We start from the raw sequence: 19,127 nt of genomic DNA, 5'->3' as shown, positions 1-19,127 counted from the left end.
TACAACTAAAAAATAAACATTTTTTTAAAAAATCTACATATGAGAAATTTAATAATTCTATTTCTTTGGGTTAAACTTAAAAATCTTTTATAAAAGTCTGGCACTTACAGAATAGCAGGATAAGGGCCTTTGAAAATCTGTTACTTCATAACAATAAGAATGCTGACAAAAATTGTCAAAATTAAGGGTGCCAATGGTGATGGAAAAACTGGATAGTCACATGAAAAAGAATAATATTGTGCCATTACCTAACACAATATACAAAAATTAACTCATACCTAGTTCTTACATTTAGAAATTTGGCTTAAGAAAATAACCTGGAATTAAGAGAAAGCTCTGTATAATAAAATACACTGTATAAAACCCACAAAATACATGCATAACAATAACACATACTGAAATTTTTAAATATCTTGCATATATTCTACAATAAGCATATGCTATTAATAAAAATTATATGTAATATATACAATGACCATGTTAATTATAAATATAAAAATATGTATATAAACAGAAATAAACTTTATTTTTAAGTCTAACATAAATCTCAGAAATTAATAAAATAATGTTTTGAATTAATGCTTAGTTGATGCGAATCTCAGCCATATGAGTGTAGACACATTTGATGCTATATAAATGTCTGGTGATAGGGCTTTACCTCTCCAAGTGATGGAACCTGCAGACCAACCATGTAGTTCTGCTGAGTCCCTGTTGGAACGAAGGATTCAGGCACAGAGTAGGCACCCTCCAACGTGACCTTCAGTAGATTGCTCCCCAAGACCTGTGCTGCAGTCAGTAAGGGCTCTGCCACAGATACTTTAACTTCAAGACTGCATTGCTATAAAAGAATAAAATTAGGGCTGGGTTTGAAGCTCAGTGGTAGAGAGCTTGCCTACAATGCATGAGGCCCTGGGTTTGACCCTCAGCACCATAAAAAATAAAAGAATAAAATTATGTAGCATTTAAAAAATTTTTGCCATTGGCTTTCCTTTTTTCCCCATTATCTCATATCACTGTTAAGCTTAATTAACAGGATTTTATTAATTAATTTGTTAATTAAAAATAGTAATATTTTCTATATCTCTAACATTTTCACACAGAATATAATACGAAGTAGGTTTAAAATATGTGTTGATTGATAATTAGATGTTTTCACTTTACTACAGCACTAGGGATATAAAGATGAAGATAGTGTTTCTTTCATCATGAAACTCGTATTAAGAGACCTATATACAAAATGCTCTAGTTGAGAAGCACCAAGGAAGATATGAATAATTGATTAATGAGCTAGGGAGGAATTAGAGATGACATCTGAGTTGAAACTTTTTCTTTTAACTCTTTTTAAAATTTTTAATTGTAGATGGACATAACACCTTTATTTTTATTTATTTTTATATGGTACTGAGGATTGAACCCAGGGCCTCAATGTGCTAGGCAAACAATCACTAAGCTACAGCCCCAGCCCCCCTGAGTTGACTTTTAAAGGATGAATACCAGTTTGCAACCTAGATAAGTAAAGATATAAAAATAAAACAATTCTGGATCAAAAGAAGAGTTGATGCAAAAGGAGACTGAAACAGTATGGTGTATTCCATTCACCTGTGTAAGAAGTAGTTCAGGATTTAGAATATAAAATACAAGGACAGGAGTGCTGGGAGATATGGTTGAAATAGTGGAAAGTTCCCATTACAAAGATGTCATATGGCCACTAAGGCATCTGGATCTAAACCTGTACACAGTTTAGACTGTACACACTGTAGAGTGGTGAACCCATGAACCACACCATATACTAAGAAGGGTAAGATAAGAGATGTGATCAAATTCATTGTGGTGTGTGTGTGTGTGTGTATGTGTGTGTTCCTGGGGATTAAACCAAGGGCCTTGTACATGCTAGGCAAGTGCTCTACCACTGAGCTACATGTCCAGTCACCATCAAATTCACTTAAAAATTTTTTTTTTTTAGTTTTTATAGTTGGTATTTTGATATTTTTATTTTACTTATTTATTTTTATGTGGTGCCAAGGATTGAACCCAGCGCCTCGCATGTGCTAGGCAAGCGCTCTACCACTGAGCCACAACCCCAGCCCCTCAAATTCACTTTGAAGTCACTGTGCAAGCAGTAGGAAGGGTGAACTGAGAAAGGAAAAGGCAGATACAAGATTATTGATAATGATTCAGATAAGAGATGATGGGGCAATAACAAGCAGGAGTGATTCCAGGAAGAATATGAAGAAATTTAGGAGATGGAAAGGGCTGGATTTAGTGAAAGGTGAATTTGGAAACTGGTTGAGGTTGGGATCTGAGGAATGTGACAGATTCTGGACTCTGATTTCACAGCTAGGTGATGCCACCAGTCAAAAGAACTAAGAAAAAAGGAAGAGTACGTTTTAGGAAAGATACTGAGTTTAGACTTGTAATGTTGAATTTTAGGTGCCTATGGGGTAACATTAGAGAGAAATATAGCAGGTGGCTGTAAAGTATGAATTCTACAATTCACGACAGGGATCTGGGATAGAACTGCTGAATTAGAAATCTTTAGCCAGAGTCTGGCTACATGTCTTTAAGTGTGCTATGTGCTTTCATATACTATTGATTCATCAGCACACAGCTCAGAAGAATTTCCATAGCTAAGCCTTTCTTATATCTACTCCTGGGCAAAACCAACAATATCTGCTCTGTGCCCACATGTCCCCCCACCACCATTTCATCACACTGGGTTATATCCATAGATTGTGAGCTCTTAGAAGGTAGGATTTATTCATCTGTTTTCTAGAACCTAGCATTATTGTGCTGTGGGGAAAATAAAAAAGGTGACCAATGAATTGGACTCAACTGAATTGAACCTTATAAGCAGACAGACTCATTATAATATTGAATGGAAGGCTGAAATGTTAAAGAGTTAAAACTGATTACCTTAGAGCCTGGTCGAGGGGTTTCTAAGGGTGAGCCCTGCACAGGATGCAAAGGAACCACCATTTCAAATGAACTCTCTCCTGTGAAAGGAAGACAAGTTGAGCCAAAGAAGGAAGAGTTAAATTAGTGTTGCAGACAGAAATAAATGTGCTCATATTTTTCTTAAATCCTCCAAATTCATTTAGGCTGTGTTTTGCAACACTTTGCATCTAAATATGCACTTTCATATTTCTGCTTTTGAGAAAATCATATATCTGACCTTCCAGTAAGGGAAGAAGATCCACCACAGCTTGACCTAATATTAAGTTCTTCTCATCTTTCTGTTTCTTTTCCTTTTGTAAAATTTCAGTCACAGTTACTAAAAAATCAAAGCAAATAAAATGAGAACAACTCTAATCACCCATCAGATAACCAAGTAAAGCAAATAAATTTAAGTTAAGGAAAATTAACTTGGGCTGGGAACATAGCTCAGTAGCAGAGTACTTGTCCAGCATGGGCAGGCCCTAGGATTCATCCTAGCACAGAAAAAAACAAAAACGAACAAACAAAAACTGTGTAACCCAAGAAAGCACTAACATCAGTGACTTCCAATGCAAAGTACTAAACAAATTCAGTAATTTTTGAGCTTTTTGCCTACAAGTTATAATAAGAAATGGATTTTATAACATAATCATGCATATACATATGTTTAAAGGTAACCGATATATGTGACTATCTGATGCCAAAATTTCATATAATATTAACCCTTACTACTCAAAAACCTTAAGTACTTTCTGTAGGATAAAAGATCAGTGATTATGATCCCCCCTAAATTGAATTATTTTAGGATAACTAAATTTAAAATCTGAAGTTTGAAAAGCATTAGATCTTTCCATCTTGCCTAGGACAGGGCTTAGGAGACTTTGACAGGATCCCCACGGCACACAAGGATGTACCAGAATTTTCACTAGAGCATTACTTGGTATGCTTAACACTTAATGATGAAATTTTCAAATACACTAAAAAGTGGAATAGCATAATGAATATCCATACAACCATCACCTAAATTTAGTAATTGTTAGAAAGTTGTCATATTTGCTTCCTTATATATGATTTTGTTTGCCAAAATACTTTCATCATATTTGCCTTGCTTGATGAAATAGCTTCGAATAAATTATATGCATTTTACTCCTAAATACTAATGTATACAAAGCCACAACATGACATTTTCCTACAAAACTGAAATACTTTGAGCTGGGGTTGTGGCTCAGTGGTACAGCACTTGCCTGGCATGTGTGAGGCCCTAGGGGTTTGATCCTCAGCACCACATAAAAATAAATAAAATAAAGGTATTAAAAAATGAAATACTTTTATCACATCTAGCAAATATTTGATAAAATATTAAACATGATTCCTAAAATTCATCTAATGTCCAGTCTATATTTAGCATTTCCCAATTCCCCCAAATTTATTTTGTAGCTAGTTTGATCAAACCAGGATCCAATCAAAGACCACATGGTTACATTTGGTTGTCAAGTTTCTTAAGTTTCTTTTCATTTAAAAAATTCCTGCTTTCCACATACTTTTCTCCTATGACATTGGCTTGTTGAAGGCACTAGGCCAGTAGTTAAAGAGAACATCACACTGTCTGAATTTATCTTTTTTCTTCATGGTATTTGTTTTCAATTACTGTGTTTCCTAGAAACTTAGGTTCAGCTTCAGCATTTTCAGCAAAAATAATATGAGTTGGACAACATATTTGTCTATATAGTATACTAACAAACTGTGACCTTTATAACCCGATAGAAATGGCATCTAAACATAATTGTGTTTCTCTCATTAAAGTGAGACTAAATATTTTTCACATTTTTAAGGACCAGATATGTTTTCTTTACTGTGTAGTTTTCAATGTTTTGTGTTTTTCTATTAGAGTCTTGCTGATATTCTTTTTTTTTTTAATTTATTTTTTAGGTGTAGATGGACACAACACAATGCCTTTATTTTTATGTGGTGCTGAGGATTGAACCCGGGTCCCGCCCATGCTAGGTGAGTGTTCTACCGCTAAACCACAATCCCAGCCCCTTGCTGATATTCTTACTGATATAAAGGGAAATGTGCCTTTTGTCAAGAAATTAATTATAAATTGCATCCCATTTTATGGCCTGTATTTTATAGTTACTTATGTAAACTGCCCTTTCTTCCACCCTGTGGCTGCAATAGTTATAAAATACTTAAAAATGCTTTGCCACTCTGATTTATTTTTTCAACTCCATGATTTCTTATAGTACCTGCATACTTTAATTTTTCACACATTTTGTCCATCTGTAAATTTTTGGGGCATAATTTAAAAAAAAATTTTTTTTGATACCTGGGATTGAACTCAGGGATACTCGACCACTGAGCCACATCTCCAGCCCTATTTTGTATTTTATTTAGAGACAGGGTCTCACTGAGCTGCTTAGCGCCTCGCAGTTGCTGAGGCTGGCTCTGAACTTGCTCTTCTCCTTTCTCAGCCTACTAAGCCACTGGGATTACTGCTGTGCGCCACCATACCCAGCTGCATATTTTGGCATAATTTTGAGATTAGTTACATTTGTTTTCCAGATATCCCAGCACTGTTCATTACTTAATCCATCTTTTCTCCCTATGGGAATGTAGCTAGCTCGACAGTGAAGTGCTTGCCTGGCATGTGTGAGGCCCTGCATCACAAAAAGAGAGTGACAGATCTTTCCCCCCACTGATTTGACATATTATCTGAATCATATGTTAATTTACCAGAAGTACTAGTGACTACATCTGGATATTCCAGTCTGTTCCAGTGAGCTTTATGACTACACATGCCTGCGACTACAATGTTCCATTTTGTTTGTATATTACATTCTATCATATAGAACTAATAACTCGTTACCCTTCTTTTCAGAATTTCCTGATCATTCTTACATCAAGAATCTTTTTTTGGGGGTGGCTGGGGATGTGGTTCAAGCGGTAGCACGCTCGCCTGGCATGCCTGCTGCCAGGGTTCGATCCTCAGCACCACATACAAAGAAAGATGTTGTGTCTGCCGAAAAACTAAAAATAAATATTAAAATTCATTCTCTCTCTCTTAAAAAAAAAAAAAAAGAATCTTTTTTTCTATAAGAACTCTCAAAAGGGGCTGAGATTGTAGCTCAGTGGTAGAGCTCTTGCCTAGCAAGTGTGAGGCATTGGGTTCAATTCTCAGTACCACATATAAATAAATTAAAAATAAAGGTCCATTGACAACTATAAAAAATTTTTTAAAAAAGAACTCTAAAATTAAAAATAAAATAGGGCTGGTAGAATGGTAGAGTGTTTGTCTAGCATATGCAAGGCCTTGGGTTTAATACCCATCTCTGGGAAAAAAAAATGTTGGCAGTCTTACAAAGATCACAATAAATTTATAAACAGGGAAATGGCATCTTTATAAGGTTGAGCATTCCTAAGAACAGTATGTCTTTCTTTTTATTCAAACTTGTACTTCAACACCATTTTCTTTAGTTTGTTTGAATCAAGTTCCATTTGTCTACAACTTTGATTAGCTGATGTCTCTTAGTTTCTTACTCAATAAATTCTACCTCTTTTTAATTTTTTTCCCCATTTCCATTTTCCAAAATGTTGTCCATTAATCTAAGTTTTCCAAAGTAATGGCAGAATATCCTTTTATAATTTAAAAAATGACATTCTTCTTGTAGTTATGGTCCATTTTCTTCCTAATATCATTGTGTCACTTCATTCTCTTTCCTCCCCTTTTCACCCCCTCCCTCCTTCTTCTATGGCTCAATCTTGCCTATTTGTTAGTAATTAAGGTTAGTCTTTTTAAGAAGCATTTTTGTTTAGTAATTCTTGTTTTCCATTTCATTATTTCTTATTTTTTAATCTTAATTTTAAGATACTTTCTTTGGGTTACCCTATTATTATTCTAGCTTCTTGAATTAAATGTTTAAGTCATTTGTTTTCAATCTTCTTATGGTTGTTAAGCACATCAATTTATTTTATATACTTTTTGGTACCAGGGATTGAACTCAGGGGAACTGGACCACTGAGCCACATCCCCAGCCCTATTTTGTATTTTTTTTTTAGAGACAGGGTCTCACTGAGTTGCTTAGTGCCTCACCATTGCCGAGGCTGCCTTTGAATTCGTGATTTTCCTGTCTCAGACTCCTGAGCCAATGGGATTACAAGCGTGTGCCACCATGCCTGGCTAAGCCCATCAATTTATTAAAGATGGATTTTTAATATGTCACAAATGGCTGGGGATGTAGCTCACTTGTAGCACATGTGCTTAGTATGCATGAGGCCCTGGGTTTGATCCCCTGAACTGCAAAAAATAAAATAGATTATAACTTAAAAATTTTGTGACCATTTTTGTATATACAAGAGCTCAAAAATTAGGTCCTCTTTCACTATCTGAGAAGACTTAGGCATTGTTATCAAACTCCCATTAACAAAGAGGAAGCTTCCTTTTATACAGTTTTATCCTTGTTCAAGGTAAGCCATTCTGTTAGGTGTGCAGTAATAACCTATTGTGGTTTTGATTCACATTTCTCTAGTGGCTAGTGATGCTGAATTATCTTTTTTGCAAAACTGAGGATTGAACCCAGGGGTGCTTTAGCACTGAACTACCTCCCTAGCCCTTTTTGTTTTTCATTTTCACTAAGTCGCTGGCCACAAACTTGCAGTCCTCCTGCCTCAGCCTGTCACTGGAATTACAGGAGAGCGCCACTGTCTGGTGATAGATGTTGAATATCTTCATGTGTTAAATTGCCATCTGTTTATCTTTGGTGAAATGTCTCATGTCTTTTGCCTATTTTCTGGCTGGTTTGTTTGGGTTGTGATTGTTTTGTGTCACTGTTGACTTTTTAAAATTCTAGATATTCCTGTTTTGTGCTTTGCAAATACTTCCTCTCACTCTGCAGCCTGTCCTCCTAACAATGTCTTTTGAAGAGCAAGAGTTTTTAATTATGACAAAGTCCCATTCTTCCTCTTTTTTTTCCTTTTATGGATAATGATTTGTTCTTCAGTCTAAGAATGCTTTGTTTTACCGTATATCCTGATTTTTCTCCTAAGATTTTTTTTCTTAAAGTTCTGTAGCTTTACATTTAATTCTGTGACCTATCTTAAAGCTAGTTATTGTGTCAGATGTGAGACATATTGAGGTTCATTTCTTTACCTATAGATGTCCAATGGCCCCAGCATCATTTTCTACAATTAATTGGGTTTGCACTTTCATTTAAAAACAATCAGTTGGACATATTTGGATCTATTTCTGGATTTCCTGTTCCATTCTACTAATCTATGTATCTTTTCTTCCACTCATACCAACTTTGACTCCTATAGATAGATGTCTTAAAATACAGATACTAATTCATCCCAATTCATTCTTTTCCAAAATTGTTCTAGATATTTTAGTTCTTCTACCTTTCCATATAAATTTAAGAATAATCCTCTCCAGGGGCTGAGGTTGTAACTCAGTGGTAGAATACTTGCCTAGTATGTATGAGGCATTGGGTTTGATCCTCAACATCAAATTAAAATAAATAAATAAAATAAAGGTATAGTGTCTATCTACAACTAAAAGTATTTTTTAAAGAAGAATAATCTTTTCCATATCTACAAAAATCTTGCTGGGATTTTTGAGAAGAATGATATTCAATCCATATATCAATGTGGGAAGAACTAATACCTTAAATATGTACAGTCTTCCAGTTCTATACACCATATATCAATTTATCTAGATCCTCTATGATTCATGCATTAGCAGTGTCTAGTTTTCAGCATAAATGTCCTATACATGAGGCTGGGGCTGTAGCTAAGTGGCAGAGTGCTTGCCTAGCATGTGTGAGGCACTGGGTTCCATTCTTAGCACTACATAAAAATAAACAAATAAAATAAAGGCATTCTGTCCATCTACAACCACAAAAAAATTTTTAAAAGACCTATATATGCATTTTACACTAAATTTTAAGGCAATTACAAAATAGTATTATAACAATATTTATTGTTATAAATATTGATGTCAATATTTATAACAAGTATACAGAAATATAATTGATTTTTGCACATTCTTTTATCCTGTGATATTGTTTAACTCATTTATTATTTTTTAAGTGTTGTAGATTCCTTGGTATATTTTTTCTACATGGATCATCATTTCCTCTGCAAATAGCAGTATTTTTACTTCTTCTTTTCAGATCTGTAAGCCTTGTATTTCTTCCCAGATCTCACTGCATCGTCTAGGACTTCCAATTCCATGTTGAATTTAGAATAGTGAGAACAGACATCCTTGAATTATTCCTGATCTTGGAAATCATTCGTTCTTTCACCATTAAGTGTAATTTCAGTCTTTATCAAGTTGAAAAAGTTAAAACTATTCATATTTATATATATATATATATATATATATATATATATATATATATGTATATATATATTTTTTTTTTTAGTTGTAGTTGGACACAATACCTTTATTTATTTATTTTTATGTGGGGCTGAGGATCAAACTCAGCGCCTCACTTGTGCTAGGCAAGTGCACCACTGCTGAGCCACAACCCCAGCCCAACTACTTTATTGTGAATTGGTATTGGATTTTGTCAAATGGTGTTGCTGCATTGATCAATATCACCATGCCTGGCTCATTTTAATATTTTTATTTTTTATTTTTAGTTGTAGTTGGATACAATACCTTTATTTATTTATTTTTATGTGGTGCTGAGCATCGAACCCAGGGCTTCACATATGCTAGGCAAGTGCTCTACCATTGAGCTACAGCCTCAGCCCTCATTGAAGCATTTTGATCACAGCTTCTTTAAAATCCTTGTCTTACAATTCTAATATATCTGTTATCTTGGTGTTAGCATCTACTGACTGCCTTTTAATTTCAGTTTGAGATCTTCCAGTTCTTGGATACCATGATTTTCAGTTGAAACCTGGACTTTTTCTATTATGTACTGAAACTCTGAATCTTTGTAAAAACTCTGGATCTTTTGTTTTAGCTAGCTTTGTCTAAGTTTCAAGAAAAAAAGGGGAGAAGGTGCTGCTTCCTTATTGCTAAGTGGGAGTAGAATTCTCAGTTCCCAACTCAGCCTCCATTGACACCTAAGGGAGGCAGCTCATTATTACTGCCGAGGAGGAATCAGGAGTTCTACTTCCTTATTTGGTTATCACAGATCCTGCAGTGGTTGTGGACTCTTTAACCCTAGGTGATAATGAAAGTTCTGAACCTGTACTAGGCCTCCTCTGACATCACCCCAGTAGAGTAGAGGGATACTTTGTTAATGACAGTTTATAAGCACAAGGTCCTCAATGTGGTCTTGACCACGAAGGTGAGGGTGGGGGAGCAGGACGAAACAGGGAGAAGACTATTGCCAAAGAAGATGAAGTTCTGGCTCCCTATTTGGTCTTCTCTGGTACCACAAGGGTATTTGGGTACCTTATTACTGCTTTGTGATGGTGGTAGTCTAGACTTCCCACTCAGCTTGGGTTGAGAAGAAAGCCATTTTTTCCTGGAGTACTTGGCTGGAAAAAAGCAGTTATTGCCTAAAAGTTGTCTTATTAGGCTTCCCCTTTCCTGGTGTTTTGACTGGAAAGAGCAAAATTTTATTAGGCTTTTAAAAAACATCTATAGGGGCTGGGGATGTGGCTCAAGCTGTAACGCGCTCGCCTGGCATGCGCAGAGTGCCGGGTTCGATCCTCAGCACCACATAAAAATAAAATAAAGATGTTGTGTCCACCGAAAACTGAAAAATAAATATTAAAAAATTCTCTCTTTCTCTAAATACAATAAAAAATAAAAAATATCTATACCCATTGGTTTTTCTAGCTTGCCAACTTCTCCAGCACCAAGTCCGGGACATACATAAGGCAAAAAGAAAATCTAAGGAATTCACCATTATGTCATTCCTCAGTTTCAAGGTTTCTTCTTTCTACCTTTCAGAGTCTCTTATGCTTGTTTTATATAAATTATTCATTTTGAGTTGTACTTAGTAGGAGGAATATAGAAAAATACATCTATTCCATCTTCTCAGAAGAAGCTCTGTTTTAAATTCTTTTTGATTTCTAATGAACACACTAAAAATTATTAAGGTACTTCTAATTACCACATTAACTATATCTCACGGGTTTTGTTTTGTGGTGCTGGGCCTCATGCATGGTAAACAAGTCTCTACCACCAACTTACAACCCCTGCCCTTCTACAAGTTTTGACAATGCTTTGCAATTTTTATAATGATTTCTTCTTTGTCACATGAATTATTCATGAGTGTTTTTAAATTTCCATGTGGATTTTTTAAAAAATCTTTTTTGTATTGATTTCTAATTTTCTTATTTGTTGTATTTTGGCCAGAAAACTTAGTCTGTTAAGATTAATCTGCTAAGATTCTTTGGTAGTTGGTAGGACTTGATTTACAGCCTATAATGTGGCCAGTTTTTAGTATGTTTCTTGTGTGTTCCTAAATGTTCCTGTGTATTTTAAGGAAAAAAAAAAAAAAAAAAAAAAAAAAAAAATATATATATATATATATATATATATATATATATATATATATATATATTTAGTTTTAGATGGACATAATACCTTTATTTTATTTTTATGTGGTACTGAAAATCAAGCCCAATGCCTCACATGTGTTAGGCACTCTACCACTGAACTATAACCCCAGCTCCAAAATATGTTCTTTAATAGCTGGCACAAGCCTACAACTACTAATTCTTAAGGGAGGCTCATTTCTATTTTAGAGATAACGGAGAGCCAATTTATTTTTTCCCTAGACCGTTCTTTTTAGGAGTCTTAGCTTGTGGTAGGGAGGTGTCAGTCTCAACTCTTCATCTGTAGCAGTCCAAGATTTTTTGTCCTTGTAAGAGCATTAAAACCCAAGCCCGTAGGTTTTAGAGTACTGCCCTCTCCCCCAACACCAACACCACCACCATTTATACATCGATGGCAGCTGTTCAAGTTTCCCAGGTGTTAATTCTTGCTTTGCTTCTGTGAACAAAGGGGTTTCCCTTTCTTTGTATTTTTCTCTCTTTCCGTTTTTTTGGGGGGTGGGGTTTCAAACCCAGTGGTGTTTTACCACTGAGCCACATACCCAGTCCTTTTCATTTTTTTTTTTTTTTAATCTTGAAACACCATCTCACTAAGTTGCTAAGGCTGTCCTTGAACTTGGAATCCTCCTTCCTCAACCTCCCCAGGCACTAATATTACAAGGGTGCACCATGGTGCCCAGTGTCTCTGGTTGCACAAAAAGAATATTCAGTTCTGTTTTTCCCATCCAACATACTTGTGAAGAATGCAATCAGAATTACTCCTCCTATTTGGGATTGCAAAGAAACACAGAACAAAGAGAGAAGAAGATACTTGGGAGAGAGTGTGGATCAAATGGTGACTGATTTCTTAGACTCCTCCTCTAACAATTATGAATTTGGTGCTCTGATGTGGGGACCTGAAGATGTGGTCCCACAGCCCCAAGTAATTCTTATGGAAAGAAAGATACAGGATCAGAATACTGAAAATCTAGAATACTATATACATTTCCAGTTCTCATCTAAGTTTGGGGATCTTGGAATCTGGGTTCCAGAAGGCATCCCAGAGGTGTAATTAAAAAATTACAAAATGAAAGAAGATAACAGATTAAAACAGAACAAAACCAAAAAAGTTTTAGACTAGTAAACAGATACAAGACATTACAACAGGGACAATACTGCACATTTTGAAATCATAAAGGTAAGGAAGAAAGGATATATTAACCATCCATCCCTCTTTTTCATTCTTTCAACAAAGGGATGCACTAGAAAGTCTAAAAATACTGAGAGTTCAATCTTGATTTCAAAAGCACCTACTCTAGCAAGAAAGGCAAATGAATAATGGCTACACTACAAAAGAACAGATATAGGTGCCTGATAAAATATAGGATGCCCAGTTAAATTTAAATTTCAAATAAACAATGAATAATTTTTAAGTATAAGTATGACACATATTTTGCTTTTTTCCCCCACTTTTTTCTAAGTTTGGCAACCTTAAATAAAGGAATACAAAGGAGAGGGAATCTCAACTCTATGTAGAGGATAAAGACTGCAAAATTCAGTCAGATGTCAAAGGTTTTTGATTAAAATTGATTAAATTAATAGGTCCTGGTGACTGTTGCCAAATCAGACAGGACTCAAAGTATACTTCATTATTCTTTTTTTTTTTAAGAGAAAGAGAGAGAGAGAGAAATTTTTTAATATTTATTTTTTAGTTTTCGGCAGGCACAACATCTTTGTTTGTATGTGGTGCTGAGGATCGAACCCGGGCTGCATGCACACCAGGCGAGCGCGCTACCGCTTGAGCCACATCCCCAGCCCCTATTTCATTATTCTTAAAGTCAGGGAATAAGGCATATTCAACTGTCACCTATTAGGTGTCTCAGAATCTTCTCATATAATACTCATATAACTAACATTTTTTAGAATCACAAGGACTTACAGAATACAGGATTGTGAGCGAGGTCATTCAAAGTGATTCCTCCTTCAGGATTGAACTCAAAACTGCTAGTGAAGTTGTACTTTGCAGTTCCCTCTGAAGAGACAGTAATTTTTGCAGAGTCTCCCAGAGTCACCTGATTGAATTCCGCTCGAACAAAAGTAACTGGAGTATCTCCTTTGTAACCTTTCTGTTGGCAGAAACATCACTTTATAATTAAATTCAAATAGAGACATTTCCTACACATTTGACAACCCATTTTGACTCAGGATAAATATCATTTTCTTTTCTTCTTCTTTTCCCTAACAAGTTATATCACAAAAACAGGGAAAGTAGAAAATCATTAAACAAATTTATTTATAGCTAAATGTAATATTCCATTTAAATATCATTAAAGTTTTAAAATTTTTTTGTAGTTGTAGATGGACAGAATGCCTTTATTTTGTTTATTTTTATGTGGTGCTAAGGATTGAACTCAGTGCCTCATGTATGGTAGGCAAGTGCTCTACCACTGAGCCCCAGCCCCAGCCTATATTAAAGTTTTTTAATATAACATTTATTGTGTTTTGTCTGACTTTAAAAGTATATTGTGGGGGGCTGGCAATGTGGCTTAGTAATAGAGCACTTGCTTAGTGTGCAGAAGGCCTGGGTTCAATCACCAACACTGGCAAAATGAGAAAATCAGAGGAAAATGAATTGCCTATAATCTTACTGTAACATGTAAGCATTATTAATACATTAGTATATTTTAGTATTTTGCTGTAAATATACATTTTTATACACACATTTTAAAACAAGTGGAGTTTACTAATTATATCCTCTTTTGGAACAAGCTTTTTAAAGTTCATAATCCTGAATATTTTTTCATTATTCTCTTAATTTTGTTTTCAGTACTGGGGATTGAACCCATAGTCCCACAAATGCTAGGCTCTACCATTAAGCTATACCCCAAACTTGTTTTTTAAACCTTATGTTGAAACAGGGTCTCACTAAATTGCTCAGGCTGGCCTCCAACTTGCAATTCTTTTGCCTCCGGCTCCCAAGTGGCTGGGATTAGAGGTGTGAGCCACCAAGCCCAGTCTATTCTCCTACTTTTAAATAGTAACTGTGGTTTTATTATTTAAATTCACCAAAGGAAATTAATCACAAATGAAACTCAGAATTCAGATCCTTCTCAAAATAAAGGGGGAAAATTAATATATGAACTGCTAGCCGCAAAAACTAAAGCTAATCTTGATTCAACTCTGATAAATTTAGTACTCAAATTGCCAGGTATTTTATTTTATATTTTAAAATGTTTAGTTGTAAATGAACACACAGTATTTTTATTTATTTTTATGTGGTGCTAAGGATTGAACCCAGTGCCTCACATATGCCAGGCAAGCACTTTACCACTGAGCTAGGTATTTTAGACACATAGTAATGTAATGTGACTTGCTGATTATAGATTACAAATAAGAAACACCGAGGATGAAATTGCTATGCAAAGGGAGGGAGTTTGGAGGTACAAAATGACACAAAAACTCCATTCCTGAGCTAGGGTTGTGGCTCTGTGGTAGAGCGCTTGCCTAGCATACGTGAGGCACTTGGTACAATTCTCAGCACCGCATATAAATAAATTAATAAAATAAAGTTTCATCAACATCTAAAAAAAAAAAAAAACTCCATTCCTCCCTTGATATTCCCCAACTAGGGACTTTGCACATTTCCAAAAGAAACTTTACCAAATCATATCCATCTGTCACAGTGATCTGCACCAGTCTACCTCCTGTTGGCACCTGTTCCATATCAGTAATTGGGCAAAGTTCTTCTGTTCTCCTTTGGTCTCTGTAAAGAAAATAAATGAAACTGTCCCCTCATTACATCATGACCTGTACCGGGGGAGAACCTAAGAATATGCCATAGTCTAGCCTTCTGTTTTCCCCTTCCTAACTTTCAAGGCTGGATAAGAAGTGCTTCAGGGAAGCTGGTCACAATCATAATTCCACTGGTTAGTGTTTAAAATATTCTTTATACATACAACTAATGTATAATGTACAAATTATCATGAAACAGAGAGTAGGTACACTATCTCCCCATCTCCCATTCCCCATATTCTTCACAATGATCTTTGGTAATTTTTTTTCAATCTGTAAAGCCATCTCAAAGATTTATTTCTGTTTTACAAAAATATACTTTGAGAGCAAGAAATATACCCTATCATAAAATGATAATCCTTTGGAAAAGATCCTGACATGTCTCTAGCCAGATATATATTTTTAATTATTTTACAATACTAAGGACATAATTTCAAAAGCAGATTGTATATCAGTTTTTTTTAAGGTCATGTTTTCTATTCAAGGAGGAGCTTATTTATGCAATTCAAACATTTGCTAAGGACATACGATGCCAAGTTTATCCAGGGCTGGTGATAAAAACAATATAGGACTCCTTGCACCCTTCAGATGTTACAATTATTCTGTCTCTTCCTAGCTACTCCCTCATTTTTCCAGTTGCCTAAAGTTTCAGATCATTTGTTCAAAAATCACATCTCTGGGCTCTTTCAGGGCCTAAGTGGCATCGGCAATTTCCTTATTAAGTATACATTTAAAATGCCATTTTGTATTAGTCCCTTTCTTTCTTTTATAATAGTACCATATAAATTAAAACTTATTTTCCCTTCTGCTAGACTATAACAAAAGCCTCTTAACTGGTATCTCTGACTCCATTTTTTAAAAATTCTATTCCATTCCATTTCTGTCAAAATCATTAATTGAGCAAATATTTTTTATGGCAGGCACAGTAATAGATGCTGAAAATACAAGAGATGAGATGTACACTCCCTAACCTCAAGGAATTTAAGATCTAGTGAGAAGGAGAGACATAAATAGGCTAAGAGTTTTATAGTCTGTGTAATGGATACTGTGACAAAAGAATAGTAAAGTGGGGGAAGGGGACATAGGTGAGGAAAGGGGGAAGGAAATTAACTGCTGTTTTTTTTTTTTTTGGCGGGGGGGGTTCTGGGGGTTGACTTAGGGGCACATAGCCACTAAGTCACATCCCCAGCTTTTAATTTCTTACTTTCAGACAGGGTCTCACTAAACTGCTTAGGGTCTCATTTAGTTGCTGAGGCTGACTTTGAACTTGTGATCCTCCTGCCTCAGCCTCCCAAGCTGCTAGGATTACAGGTGGAAACTAACTGTTGATTATGGCCTACTATATGCCAAATGTGCCAAGGGCATTACATATGTTATCTGATATGTATCCATTCTTCCAAGTGACTCTTAAATTGCCATTTTAGAGAACAAGAAACTGAGCTTCAGACAAGTTTGTTATTTAGCAGCCCATCATACAGAAAGAAAGTGCTGAAGCTGGAACCTAGCTGGATTTGAAAGTATATGCATGAGTGTGCATGCCAGGAAAATCTCCTTGTAGGAGGTGACCTGGAACTAAAAGAACAGACAAAAATGAAAGCTGTTCCAAGCAGAAAGAAGACTGTAAAAGATTCAGAGGGAAAGGAAGGAAGAAAGAAAGTTAGTCAAGTAGCTCAGTAGCTTGTACCACTGAATAATACAGAGAAAATGAGATCAAAGAGACAAACAGAGATGGGCATAGTGGCACACACCTGTAATCTCAGCAGCTTGGGAGGCTGAAGGAGGAGGATCATGAGTTCAAAGCCAGCCTCAGCAACAGTGAGGCGCTAAGCAACTCAGTGAGATCCTGTTTATAAATAAAATACAAAATTGTGTCTCCAGATGTAGTCAAGTGCCCTGAATTCAATTTCTGGTACCCCATGGCCACACACACACACACACACAAAAAAAAAAAAGACAAGCAGATAAATACCATATTAAAGTACAGATCTAATATCTAATGATTATCACTTGTATCCTCTCATCTACCAAATAAAACTGTGACATTATATTCAAAGCCCTCTAGGCTCCAGCAGTACCAAAGTCCCCTCACCTAGCCTATGCTCTGGCCTAGTCCTTTTCAAAGATTACCTGCACTTAGTCATTTGTACCTTTGCCTCTTTTCTTCCTCTGGAACTACCCCTCTTTTTTCCCTCATTCCATCTCTATATTGACAAAAATGGCTCAAATGCCTCCTACTCTAACGTTTCCCTGTCCCCACTATTTTAGAACTTTATACATTTCTTGTGACATGTATCACAAGCTGTCTTGTTTATGAGGACTGGGGCCTCACACAAGCTAAGCAAGCGCTACCACTGAGCTACAACCCCACCGCAGGACTGGAGATTTAAAAGATCTTTCTTACTTAATAACTACATGACCCTGGGCAAATGCGTAACTTCTTTGGGTCTTAGTTTTCACTTTCTGTAAAATGAATAACTTTCTATTTGTTTCACCTTTGTTGTGAATATTCCGTAAAACAATAAAACTGTTTACCTTATGAGGCACAGCACGAATGGCATTATTAATATGCCCAGCTTTTTTTGAAAGCTCAATTACACTCTTGAAGACAAGCAACCTTAGTTATATTCAGAACCCCTGAGTGCCTGGCTACATGCTTGGTACACAAGGTATCTTTCGCGGCATATCCGAATAATGAAGGAAAGAAATCGGACTAATTACAAGTTGTGGTCAGGTGAAGTGGGCCTAGGCTCTTGTTGCCCCCAACAAGTCACCCATTTTTTGTCATCTGATCAGAATCTGCAAGGCAAGGGTTGAATTGGAAACAGATGAGACGAAGGAAGCGCTGTGACAGGTTCTGGTCTGGGAACCCGCGCAGTAGCGTTAAGGGTCAATCTCCAGCAGAGCTGCAGCAGGACCTTCGCCCGCCCCCGGGAGGGGGTGCTGCGGTGACGCCAGAGTCCGTTCTTGGGGTGGGGGGTCGGTAGAGTTTCGGTCTGTACCGAATTTTAAGCCTGGCCTTAGCGGAGAGAGAAGATTGGGGTGTCCGGGTGTAGTGTGGTGCACGGCCAGGACGTGGACGTCGTGAAGAGAGGGTTATCAGCAGAGAAATAATTCTTACCTGCCGCGGTTCAGATTAAGTTTTTCACAACTATAGCAACCAAGTAACTGTCGCGAGAACTCATTTTCTGCAACCGCCACAAGCTTATTCCAAGACTCGCGATAAGTTTTCAGACCAGAAAGCAGGGAGAGGGTTGTTAGGTGAGTTTCTGCGCCTGCGCCCCGCAGTCCGCGCCCCAGGCCAGCTCAGCGCTCTCGCTAATCTGGTCCTCTCCCAATTTAACTTGGCAGAAGTTTTAGTTAAATACACGGTGGTCTACTTTTCCATTTTGATTTCCTGACTCTTATTTCAGTATTCCTCCATAAATGGGGGAGAAAAACGAAAAGCTAAAGTCTTTATTAAATAAACATGTTTGGAGGCGGGCGTGGTGGCAGAAGCCTGGAATCCCAGAGGCTCGGGAGGGTGAGGCCGTTCAAAGCCAGCCTCAGCAATTTAGCAAGGCCCTAAACAACTCAGGGAGACCCTGTCTCTAATAAAATATTAAAAAGGCTGGATGTAGTTCAGTGGTTAAGTTCCCCTGAGTTCAATCCCTGGTACAAAAAAAAAAAAAAAAAAAAAACGTTTGGAGTGTTTTTAGCCAAGCGCAGTGGCCGGCACCAATAACCCCAGCTGCTGCAGAGACTGAGGAAGGAGAATCTCTTTGAGCGCGACCAGCGCAACACAACACAATAAGATAAGACACTATTTTAAAAGCCTGACTGCTGATGAATGTAAATGGTTCTGCTTCTAGGTGCTTGGTATTTGTACAATAAACAGACAAAAGTAAATAATGCTAATGCAAGTTTTT

The 19,127-nt window shown here is 36.4% G+C and overlaps 1 protein-coding gene across 2 annotated transcripts in view; it reads right to left on the bottom strand.

The window, feature by feature from the left end:
- Cfap70 (cilia and flagella associated protein 70) overlaps positions 1–18,419 on the bottom strand; it is a 94,536-nt gene extending 76,117 nt beyond the window's left edge. For both annotated transcript variants that reach the window (XM_071611176.1, XM_027931355.2), the window contains exons 1-6: positions 18,341–18,419; positions 15,091–15,193; positions 13,370–13,556; positions 3,173–3,271; positions 2,914–2,993; positions 659–838 (exon numbers count right to left, since the gene is read on the bottom strand). In XM_071611176.1, coding sequence (XP_071467277.1) covers positions 659–838; positions 2,914–2,993; positions 3,173–3,271; positions 13,370–13,556; positions 15,091–15,153 — 609 coding nt within the window. In that variant the 5' untranslated portion in view covers positions 15,154–15,193; positions 18,341–18,419. The remainder of the gene's footprint in view (positions 1–658; positions 839–2,913; positions 2,994–3,172; positions 3,272–13,369; positions 13,557–15,090; positions 15,194–18,340) is intronic.
- Positions 18,420–19,127: the final 708 nt, after the last annotated feature.

The sequence above is a fragment of the Marmota flaviventris genome, chromosome 4 (assembly GCF_047511675.1).
Source record: "Marmota flaviventris isolate mMarFla1 chromosome 4, mMarFla1.hap1, whole genome shotgun sequence".
NCBI classification, from domain to species: domain Eukaryota; kingdom Metazoa; phylum Chordata; class Mammalia; order Rodentia; family Sciuridae; genus Marmota; species Marmota flaviventris.
Note: the sequence above shows the minus strand (reverse complement) of the source record. Positions and strands in the feature narration are given on the sequence as shown.